Genomic DNA, 12,214 nt, shown 5'->3' with positions numbered 1-12,214 from the left:
CATGTTGTATTTGGTCATTATGCCTTTGCATTAAGGGGAGGGCGATTCAATCCATTTCACTTAAGGTCCATTGTTTACTGCAGGTTTGTAACATTTCTTTTCATGATTGTTTCTATTTCATGATGGTCAATGTTTCAAGTAAATATTATTCATAAGTTTTAAAATTAATGAACAGACTCAGTAATCAATTACTGAATGTATAGTACTAAATATGTACTACCAAGGCATTATGAAAGATAAAGACAAAATGGAAGTATCCATGTAAATAAAAGTCAGGAAGTCAAATTTTAACAATGAAATACACACACACACACACACACACACACTCACACACACAGAAGGCTATTTCAGAATTTAGTAGAAACAAACAAGCAATTATGTGAGGACACTGTGGTCAGCATACAGCATAGTTATCAAGGATAAAGAAGAGGCAAGAGAAATAGAGAAGTGTAGGGTGGTAGAGTGCGAGAAAGGATAGGGAGGGGGAAATGGACAGATGAGGCACCCTTGATACGAAGGCAAAGGGTTGCCAAAATCACCTCAAGGATTTCAAGGCCAAAAGGTCAGTGGAGAGCAGATGTGGTCAGGGAAGGGAGCCTGAAGGAGCTGAACATCAAGCTGACTTGCTCTGGCTCTGGTGCAGGCTCAGGAGGAATGTGACCTGAGAAGCGCCGTGAGGGTACTTTAGAGGGCAGCTTGCGTGCAAATGCTGGCTCTACCATTTACTACTGTACAACCTGGAGGCAATATGCCTAACCTCCCTGTCAATTTCCCCATCTTCAAAATGGAATAGTATTTGGCCCATTAGTCTGATAAGAATTAAATAGATGGATACATGCAAACTAGAAGGTTATATAAAAAAATAAGCATGGACACATGTTAGTGCTGGTTACTCTCTTGCCTATTTGGGAACAGCTAATGTTTGATAAATCACAACCAAAGGGATCGATGACTTTACCGTTGGACCCCTCACCTGAGAACGACCCTTTGCTGAGGCACTCTTTTATCCGATTGGCCTTCCTGACATGAAATGCTTTTGTAATCTCCTGGTTCATGAAGGCTTCCTTGTTCATGATGTTTTCCACCATCATCCTCAAATCAAACATCTCCAGAACCTCTGCGATCTGAGCCAGGCCCACCAAGTCCTTTTCCTTTTCATCCAGTTGTCCCGTATAAAGAAACTGGAGCAGGGTCCGGAAAGGGCCTGGCTGGACGGAGGAGTCCATCCTGACCACAGTGACAGGGCCCACGCGCTTTGAAACGGGATTGGCTTGCATTTCCTTGTGCATGCCAAGGAACCCCTTGCTCCAGCCTGATAAGGTCTGTGTCTCCAGAGTCGAGCTCTCGCCTTCCAGAGCCAGACTCTCCTGCTGGGACAGGTTCTGGCTCGAGGCCTTCCACTGATTGGCCTGAGGTGTCCTTGGCGTTCCTTCCTCCCACTCCTCGTCTGGGTCAAGGCTCAATGCCCGCCCCTGGCAATCCCTGCTCTGCTTCTCTTTCTCACCAGCTCCTTCGCTCCAATTTGGGGTTTCTTCACATTCCATTAAAAAAAGATCATAAAATTTGGAAGAGGAGGTAGCGAGGTAAATTCGATGTGCAAAGATGTGCTCTTGGTCCTGAAGGATGAACAGGACGTCGGCACACAGAGGATTGTCCAGTAAACAGGCAGCTTCGCTTGTCCCCATAGAGGGACATTCTGGAACCTTGATGACCGGCGGAGGGGCTTTTGGAGGTAGGAATGGTGCCTGAAGTAAAGGCTTCTGGACTTTCTTTAGGTGGGATTTCCAGAACTGCAGGTGTCGGCGGGAAATCAGCGCTGCTCGGATCGCATTGTCAAACACGTCCTTGATTCCGAACTGGTCAAACACGCTTGTCTCATAGTACGGTATGCCCAGCTCCTTTGCAACCTCTCGGCCTTTTTCTGGGGGCAGAATATCCCCTCTCTTTATGGGCCTAAAATGGAGTATTTAAAAAAAAATTATAATCAGCCTTATTTTAGGGAAAAAAAAATGGTAACAAGGGCCTATCAAAGCACCTAATAGAATTGTGCCTTTAAAGTCCTTATTCAGACTTTTAATAAGGCTCTTGAAAAATCGATCTACCTCAAGCTTTCCAAATATAAAGGACTCAGGCCTGCAGGGGAAAAAATGCTTTCAGGAGTAACTATAATAACTGAAGTATTGGCCATTTGCTTGCTATTTGATCCTGGGCAAGTTACTTAACCTTCTTAAGCCTTGGTTCTCCCAACTGTAAAATAGGAATAAGAATAATAAACACCTACATCTTAAAGGACTACTGAGAAGTTGAAATGAGATCATATGCTTAGCACGGTGCCTGGTCCACAGGGAGTGCCTGACAAATATTAGCTGTTACAACGATCACAACTGTGACGTCTGCACCTTCATCACCACGTTATGCTTACATTTTGCTTGATAACTTTACAGTGAATCCATATACCTTTTCTCACTTGAGCCTCACAAAAACCCTAGGGGTGTTATTCGCATGCCACCTCGTGAAGAAACCGAGGCAGAGAGTCTAAAGGGTTTGCTTCAGGTCACATTCGCAAGTTGAAGAGAGACCCCTGCCCAGCAGTTAAGAGTCTAGAAGCCCCTAGTCCTAGACTAGTTAAACGGTCCCCATCCAATAGCCAATTAAGTCTCTTGCATCAGATCTGTGCTTCTCCTTTCATGCCTAACTGCTTCTCTTCTCTTCTGCCTCTGCAGTCACGCCCTCAGCCTCTTTCACTTGGACTACAGCATTAGCCTCTGCACTGTCTTTCTTCAGACTCTCCACATTTCAGCCCACAGTTTCCACTGCTGCACGAAACATCCTTACATCACACAAGCATGACTTTCAGCTGTAATTCTTTTTAAAAATTTCCTCTGGTTCCACACAGCCCTTCAGGCTGGCACACAGGGCCCCTTTACATTCTAATCAAACCCAGGGAGGCCAGGCAGAATAGTGCTGTGACTATGGCATAGCATAGTAAAAGACAGGTTCCAGAACATAACTTTGTCGTTCCATTCTTCACAAACACACACTTGATGCTGAGACACACTCTTAGGAATTGATCTTCCTAAATAAATATTTGGCTTCCAAAATTGAAGGCAATGTGTGTGAAAGGCACTGGTCTTAGGAGAAATACGGTAATACTGGTTACAGTTTGGATCTGAAGCCCTGGACAGAGCACAAGGAAAAAAGGCAGGGTGTTGCAAAGGCAGAGGGAAGTGCAGGGAAGAAGACTTAACTTCAAAGTTTGCTTCTCTGGGCTTTTTGTGCTCCTTCTTCCTGGGACTGACTTGGAAATCACTAACTGGCAAAGTCATCAAGACTGCGCTCAAATACCAGATCCTTCATGGGATCGAGACTGTCCCCTCTGCTGTCCTCTAGTGCTCTGTAACTCTCCTCCTGTCCTCCACACGTCTATGGTTGTGAGGCCTGATTATCTCAGCATATTCTTTTACACAGAAAGTTCTGGATGCCAGGGGCAGTCTCTCTTTCACTGTGAGTCCCCTTTCCCTCTATGTGGCTTCTAACATTCAATTCCTAGTCCATGCATTTAATAGAGGGACTGTGAAAACGACATGAAACATTTTCAGAAAATTTATCCAAAATGCAACAAGAACATCCGAAATTGTCTAAAGAAAATACTATTTGCTTTTGCTGTGAGAGTGTAAAAAGCTATGTCTGTACAAAATTGCAACAAGCCTATCAGGCAAACATTGAAGGAAGGTATTAATATCAACACTTTTGGGAAAGCTATGCTCTCTGGCAAAAAATGTAGTTAAACATAATATATATATAAAGTTATTTTTTTTATGACAGGAAAATGGAAGGGGCATGGGCTTTAAAAAACTCTTACTTCCCCCTAATATTGGTATTCACATTTTATACAAGTAAAACAAATCCCCCCTCAGTTTGATTTTTAAAGTTGTGACATTTTAAAAAACATCTACTAGATGGAGCACCACTAGGGTGGCTCAGTCGGTTAAGCGTCCAACATCTGTGCAGGTCATGATCTCACGGTTCGTGGGTTTGAGCCCTGCATTGGGCGCTGCGCTGACAGCTCTGAGCTTCAGATTCTGTGTCTCCCTCTCTCTCTGCCCCTCCCTCACTCATGCTCTGTCTCTGTCTCTCTCTCAAAAAATAAATAAACATTAAAAAAAATTTAAAAACAATTACTAGTAACATTTAAATACCAGTGTTCCTGTTTTGCAACTATAGGTCCATATGATGTTTTAAAACTAGACACCACCATTTTGGGACTGAAATATTCTCAGAGGTTGGATTGGGGAAAACGAGAAGGTTAAAAACACTTGGATATGTGTATTTGCATGAACCTGATGTTCTGGGGGGCCAAGAACTGGGACTAGTCAATCTGAATATTCATTAACTTTATTAAACTAATCATAGTTTCAAGAATGACATTACTATGAGTAGCTACTATTTTGTTTAGTATTTTGCAAATTTCAAGGCACTTAAAAATTTTTTTTAAATGTTTACTTATTTTTGAGAGACAGAGACAGAGACAGAGTGTGAGTGGGGGAGGGACAGAGACACATGGAGACACAGAATCCGAACTAGGCTCCAGGCTCTGAGCAGTCAGCACAGAGCTCAATGCAGGGCTGGAACGTGGGGCTCAAACTCGTGTAGCCGAAGTCAGACGCTTAACTGACTGAGCCACCCAGGTGCCTCAAGGCACTTAAAAAAAATTATTTATTTATTTTGAGAAAGCACACGTGGGAGGGGCAGAGAGGGAAAGAGAGAATCCCAATCAGGCTCTGCACAGACAGTGCAACTCAGGGCTTGAACTCATGAACCATGAGATCATGACCTTAGCCAAAACCAAGAGTAGGTCGGTTAACTGACTGAGGCACCCAGGTGCCCCCAAGACACTTTTATTCACACCAGGTTGCAATTATAAAATTCATTTCCAGAACTGGCCAACCAGTTTACAAAAATGGGTTCCTCACCTAAGAGGGGACGGTGAGCACGAGAAGGGTCAGTATTAACAAACTAACTTAAAGCATATGGCTGATTGATGGGGCCCCAGAACCACCGAAGAGCATAACCCTAGGCTACAGGGACATCTGTTACCTCTAAATTTTAATTTGGCCAGCACAGCAAAATACTGAGTCCCTTGGCTTACCTTGCTAAAGGGCGTCTGGCTCGATTAACAGCTTCAAGATCAGCATAGCGGAGATCTAGCTGGCAGCCAACTAGAACAACAGGTGTGCGAGGGCAAAAGTGCTTGATTTCTTGATACCACATGGTTTTCACATGATTTAGGGAATTGGGATTAGCAATCGAAAAACAGAGGACCACAACATCAGACCTAAAAGGAAATCACAAAAGAAGCTGTATTTCCATATAACTTTTTTTTTCTTTTATCATTATAGTTCCTCCCCTCCCCCATCCATCTAATGCCATATCATGTCACAATTAAAAAAAAAAAAAGGATAGTATAATACATCTCAGAGTCATGCAAACAGCCGGATAAGCCCCCACATCCCAGCACCAAACACAGCCCGAGTTCATTTTCATATTGCACTGCAGAACGCCTATGTATTAAAGTTTCCAAAGATGTTCTTTTACAATACAAATGACTACCCAAATTTGATTCAGTCCTGGAGCCACAACATGCTGAACTATTTCTGTTAATCACAAGAAATAGTTTCAAGATAAAATAAAATAATAAGAACTACCTTTTACCAGTTTAAACAGAAAGGTGATGATGACTCAACCCAATGAGATAAAGCAAACAGTTTAAACATTACTGAAAACATAACAGGTATTTGCTGTACAGGGTCAGCAAATACACAGAAGGATTTCTGCCCTTCTTCCCACTTAAGCACACATGTAGAGAGCACAACCACTTATCTGTTTCTGAAAAGAAAATGTCCTGAATTTGCAGGAATTTTGACTCTTTACTAGATATATGGCAAGAAGGTAGTATTTAACAGAAAACTAGCAATAGTTAGATGGATGGGTAATAAGAGAATGTTGGAAGCAGATTTCTCAAATGGTATATATGACACAGCAGGTAAACGGGGAAAAGGAAAAGTATTTTACAGTCAATTTTGACATAAAGATCTTCTATTTTTACATAACAACTTACCATTTTAGAGGCCAAAGAACCGTTTCATAAAACGGTTGTTCAATTATGGTGTTTGACAGCTGCTAAAAGGTATCTTTAATAAGAATTATAAACCAATCATCTAGGTTAAAATATGCTGAATGGTGACTTTGAAAACATTGAGGCAAAAGAATATAAAGAACAGGAAAAATTATGCCCAAGGATTCAAGACTATCTTGCAGCTAAATTCAGAAATAAACTCTTACAATTTTATTAGATGTTAATTTATTGCCTTTATTGTTTATGTAATGAGAAGAATCAAGTCGATGAATCAAAACACCTTCTTTTTAAATCATTAATGAGCTTTTTCCCCCTACATATCAATGAAGACAAACAAATATATCCAGGCAACCATAAAATTTCTAAAAATAATCATTTGCAATGCAGAAAACTGCAGGGTGCTTACATTAAATGTAATTCACAAGTTGAGTCTTTAAATTTATACTCCAGGAAAACTGCATCAGACCATAGCAAGTAGAGGGGAAAATCCTGAGATTAAAATATTTACAAATTATAAAAGAGGACCTGGGACTCAAAGTAGATGAATGTATTAATCTGCAGGTTTAGAATGTCCTTGAAATAAAGATATTATCAGAGATTCATAGACACTGGAAAATATAATATGTGTAAAAATATGCATAAATATATAAATGAAAGGGAAGCCTGTCTTGTCGTTGGGATTCTGATTTAGTTAGTGGAATATTCTGTGCACAGCCTTACTTCTAATCAGCATAAATAACAGTACCCAGCAATGCTTTGAATTTTACATTTTTTAGGAGCTGAGTTTTCTATTATTCATAATCCTATTTGTATAGGATATCTGATACAGCTCTGCTATAAGCTTCATCCTGATCATAAAACAAAGCCACCGTGAATTTTGGCACAGTGAGATTAACATGGCAATATGTGAGGTTCAATACTGTAGAGGAGGAATTGAGGAATGTACCCAGCACCTAAATGTGGACTAGTATGTATATGCATAAAATTGTTCTAATTGGCGCCTATTTCCATATTGAAGCACATGGCTATAAAAGAAATATTCTCAGAGCTTAATTTATATGACAGACATGAAGCTAAATGTCAATTCTGTTATCTAATTTTATGATACAGCATGTGAGGTTTTGAAATCAGAGCTGGCTCGGTTGCCAAGGTTACGGTGATAACACTCAAGCCACTGAGCACACACGAGTTACTATTCGGTTGACCTGTAAACAAGTACAGACAGGACCTTGGGGGTTGGAAACAATGGAATCTCTTGATGATAATAGCATAATGCCGTCACCCAATACAGGTCCGGAGGGCCCGACTTCTAACTGTGTCGCAGCAATATCTCAATGCATGAAATGCTGTTGGATGGCTAGAAAAATAATTCCATGTTATGTAAATATTTTGCCTCAAAAGGATGATAGTTAAAGAGAAGAGGTTGCATTGAGCACAACACTACCTTTGAAGCTAAAATAACTTATTGAGTCAAAATTCTACTTGTATCCTTGGAATAAAGAAATTTTTTTCCTTTTTTTTTTTTTTAATGCACAGTTAGGGGCTAAGAGAATATATCTCCATTACTTTACACTCAAAGCACTTAAGAAATAAGATCATATTTTACCTACCAACTTGCTTCAACGTCTTTGGTTTAACTGTTGTTGATCGAAATATGAATGCAAGTTAAGAAAACATTCTATATAAATTATAGAGGCCATTTTTCTGGCCTGCCCTAATAATGTAGTACCCTAACCCTGATTTTAACCAAAAGGCTGGGGAATCAGCGGATGTAGTGATACAGCTACAGAAAGATGCTGTTTTGACACATTGCTTCTTATTCTTTTCTCATTCTATATTCTTTTCTAATTCCTAATTCTTCACATAGCAGTATTCTCTGCTATATAAACACATATACAATCAAGTAACTATTTTGAGAACACCGCATATTCCCTGTAGATTTTTAGCCTCTTTTCTATCTAGTCAAGGAAGGCACAGGACCTGCAGCTAAGAATATCTCCCCCTTTAGGCAGAATTCCAAGGAACTAGAGCTATTAAATAACTTTTAATCAAAACATTCATTCCTGTGTGGAGACTGTTCAGTGTCTGACACAAGCTCGTGTTTAAAAATGCCATTCCTGTGGAAGATAAAAAGAAAAAGGCAGGTTCTAGCATTTCCACTTCCATGGCTCTGTTACATTTTTTTACTTTGAAGAGTTGAGTTTAAAAATAATTGGGAGGGGAATGTGTGATGAGGGCATTCTCACATATTATGCAGCAGGGTTAGCCTAGAAATGACCTCAGGGTTCCTATTTCAGCTGTAAAAAGAATCTGATAGGATTTAAATGGCGTCCTACAGCTATTTGGAGTAGAAAGCACAAGAATTTGAGAATTCTTTGCAGAAGCAAAGCACAGAGTAGACAAAACTCTAAACTCCAGAACTTGAATACTGAGAAGGGGTAGGAAGAGGTTTGGAATTTTTTGTTGTTGTTGTGGACCCGGCTAAGTGGCTTTATTAAAGAAAGCCAGGGTTACAAAGGACTTAAGCATGCAGGGTCTCAGTTGCTTGCCTACGGAATGTTTATTTTGGGGAGAAAAATGTAATTTCTTTTCCCTAAGGGGAAAACGTTACTGTAAAAGTGTCTCTAGGGTACTAACACATCAAATAATGCCCATGCAATGATGTTTTGATTAGTTAAATACAAAATAATCCAAAGTAAATCTGTGTGTGGAAATAATTGCGGATCTTGCTTCATACAGGGGTAGAGGGCAGCGGGGCGGGGGGGGGGTCACAGAAGGCCCAAGTCCTCCAAAAATGCTTGTGCTGATAAAGCCAACCTGAGTTGTACCAGTTTTTCTTCAGATATTAAACAAACAAGACAGCATATTTTTTTTTCACTTATCTTTCAAGGAGAACACCGGCCAAAGATAGCATGTAAAAAATTGGCAAAGGTATTTGGATAACATAAGAAGTGTGTGCAAAGTTGGGACCAATCTTTATTGAAGGATGAAAGAAAAAAAAATCTGAACACAGTGCATCTTGCCCACATATCTTGGCCCAAGCTAGACTTGAAACAGCAAAGGCCGTACAAGTTCCCAAGGCCTGTCTTTGTAATATCTATAGTCAAATATAGCAAACGTGGTGGGAAAAGGTCAGAGAGGCAACCAGAAGCAATGCTGCTTTTCCAATCTGAAATACCAAATTCATCCTTTGAAGAAGTGGTTGAAAAAGGGTAGATAGTCACTATAAAAAAATGTGTTGTTAAGAATGGATTTTCCAAGTTCTTTCCTATCACACAAGTGCTCTTATCTTCTTGGTTTATCTTTCCTTTCCTAGTCCCATCCAGTTCACCACCACTGTCGGCTAGGGGGCTGCCTTTGCATTTTCTTATCTGGTTAAGTGAAGGAAAAATACCTAAATTATCCTTTATCTAAGAGCCCAACATCAGGCCAGTCTGACAGGCCATTGTGAACTTTTGTGGGTTCCATCTGGTCCTCCACATAGCTGTGAGCAGGATGGCCAAATGCCCTTCTCCAAAAGGCCAGTTCCTTGCTGACAAACACTTGGTGACCAATAAGTATGTCGTTGTTAATATGCCCCTTAAAGTCTTTCATTCTGTGGTAGGACCCCACCTCTTTATATGTCAGTACTGCTTATTATTTCCTTTTCGAGTAGAAACTCCTATATCCTTTATATTGGTAGAGATCACAATCACATTTTAATGGCCTTCTTTCCTTTGCCAATGAGCACAGGTCTCCTTCTGGCAAAGGTTCACACAGGAGTCCCTGACCTCCACCTTTGGGGCTTCAAGCTTCCTTCTCCCCCTACAACTTAGGTAGGTTCTTTACAGAAACATTTTTGAAACCATTCAAGTCAACAACACACCTTTCATGCATGTAGTCTGACAGCGCTATGCAAACAGATCAAAACAGCACAGAACAGCTGGGAGCATGGCAGAGAAAAGGAATGTGTAACACGTGGCTTTGGAGAATTTTAGTAGGGAAGCAGCCCGGTGTGTATGAGATGCAGGGGGAGTTGTCAGTGATCAGTGAACATAACCACCAGGAGATGAATGGCTCTGTAAGCTCATACTCATGGAAGATGGAGAGGTCTGTAGGGGAGCGCCTGGCAGGGGATCTGGGGAGAGCAGGGCAGGACCATGCAGTGCCCTGGATGTGAGCAGAGAAATCAAGTCAATACTTTACCAATAGCAGTGAGGCTTCTTAAGTACAGATGTTATGTGGGGAAAACTGTCAAAACACCCTGCAATATATCCAGATTTGGGAGTGATTAGCATGCGCAACTATTTCTTCTAAGCCCATAACTGCACGTTTAGTAGGAAGCAATACTTTAAACCAGTCTTTCCCCCACCCTCCAAAACTGAGTAGCCAAAGCAATGCACGCTCTTAAGTGCAGGAAAGCCATATCAACATCCCACCAATGCCACCAAACCCTGAGATAGATAAAACTTGAGTCTTAAGAACGGTTGCTTCTTCTATCACGATACAAATATCACAGGGGGCATTGGCCTCTACCATAGAAGGTTGTGGGTTATCATCCAATAGAAACTGGCTATTTTTCACTCAATATACCATTTTCCATACTGAACAATCTAAGCTCCATTTAGTATATTCTTAAATCTCATACAATCATCAGAAAAAGTTGAATGCATGGGAAATTGAGTGAAGCACAAGTAATTTATTAGAAGAAATCTTATTTAACTCCTGGTCAATGGGAACAGAAAGCATTGACATAAAGAAGGCTTGTTTAACAGGAGAAGGTGAAATTGTGGTAATAAATTCCTTCCCAACACCACCTCTCATTTTCATTCCTTTTTGGCTTTCCCTGAAGAGAAATGATGGAGGTACTTCCTTCCTGTACTGTTCATGTTTTCTCCTGAGAGCAAGACTAGCTGTAGATACAGGAAAGCCTCCATATCAGCCTGAATGCCAGATGGGAGGTCTCTGGGATTAAGCTCCTTAACTCTTTTGAAAGGAAACTATGTAAACCAGCAAGATCATTCCACCACACAAGAAAGTGTGAAGTGAAAGGGTAAAGAGACTTTACCCAGACCTCTCAGCAATCCTCTCTGAATTCATAAAGGTGAAAGGACTTGTCCCATGCTACTTATCCAATAGTAATACACAGTCATTCCTCTCAGCAATATTAACTGATAATGCACTATGTATCAGGTACTCTTCTAGACACTGAGGATACAGCAATTAGCTAAAGATACAAATCACTCATGCTTATCTTCATCATCATATTCTAGTGGAGAACAAAGACAATAAGCAAGAAAAATATGTACACTAGGTGCTGTGTTAGGTAGTGACAAGTGCCAAACAGAAAATAAAGCAAGGAAGAGGGACAGAAATATTAGGGAACAGAAGATACTTTTGGAATGAGGTGACCAGGGAGGGCCTCACTGAGCAGCTGACATTTCAGTAAAGACCTGAGGAGGTGAGGGAGCTAACATGCTGCTATCTGTGGGGGAGAGCCCTGTGGAAAAGGAAACAGCTCATGCAAAGGCTCTGAGGAAGGTTGTCTCCCTTGGGTGAGGGGGGGAAATAGCAGGAGCTGAGCTCAGGAAGGCAATGCTGGACTGAGGTAGGGAGGGCCTCATGGGGTCTGGCTCTTACTTTGAATGAACTGGTGGACCGTTCGGATTTTTTAAGCAGAATAACATAATTTATGTTTGAACAGGAGAGCTGACCAAATGGTGGTGGTGGTGTTGGTGGTAGTGATGGTGGTGGTGGAGGGGGCGTGTCAGGGGGAAAAGGCAGAAGGATGGAACCAGTGAAAAGGTAACAATCCCGAGAGAGGCGATTGGACTTTGGCCTGGGAGCAGTGCAGGTGGTGAGAGGTGGCCGCATTCCCTACATTTGCGCAGCGGGGAGCCAGCAGGGTTTGCTGATGGGCCACGTGTGGGATATGCCCAAGAGGAGTCAAGGATGATGCTAGAGAGCTTGTGCTGAGTGATTCTGTATTCCCTGTTCCTGGTGCTGACATCTGTACTTTAGCATCTCTAACACTGAACTGTAATTATTATGTTGCTGTCTCCCTGCTGTACCCTGAGTTTCTTCTTCAGGGACTTTGTT

At 41.3% G+C, this 12,214-nt stretch overlaps 1 protein-coding gene across 6 annotated transcripts in view; it reads right to left on the bottom strand.

Annotated features, from left to right (window-relative positions):
- The window catches only part of RHOBTB1 (Rho related BTB domain containing 1), a 122,618-nt gene that overhangs the window by 15,404 nt on the left and 95,000 nt on the right, over positions 1 to 12,214 (bottom strand). For 5 of the 6 annotated variants that reach the window (XM_030334452.1, XM_030334456.1, XM_030334453.2 and 2 more), the window contains 2 exons: positions 5,150 to 5,335; positions 974 to 1,953 (listed from right to left, as the gene is read on the bottom strand). In XM_030334452.1, coding sequence (XP_030190312.1) covers positions 974 to 1,953; positions 5,150 to 5,335 — 1,166 coding nt within the window. Of the gene's footprint in view, positions 1 to 973; positions 1,954 to 5,149; positions 5,336 to 10,321; positions 10,371 to 12,214 lie in introns of those variants that run through there. The other variant, XM_030334457.1, reaches the window with a different exon arrangement.

Source organism: Lynx canadensis, chromosome D2 (assembly GCF_007474595.2).
Source record: "Lynx canadensis isolate LIC74 chromosome D2, mLynCan4.pri.v2, whole genome shotgun sequence".
NCBI lineage: Eukaryota > Metazoa > Chordata > Mammalia > Carnivora > Felidae > Lynx > Lynx canadensis.
Note: the sequence above shows the minus strand (reverse complement) of the source record. Positions and strands in the feature narration are given on the sequence as shown.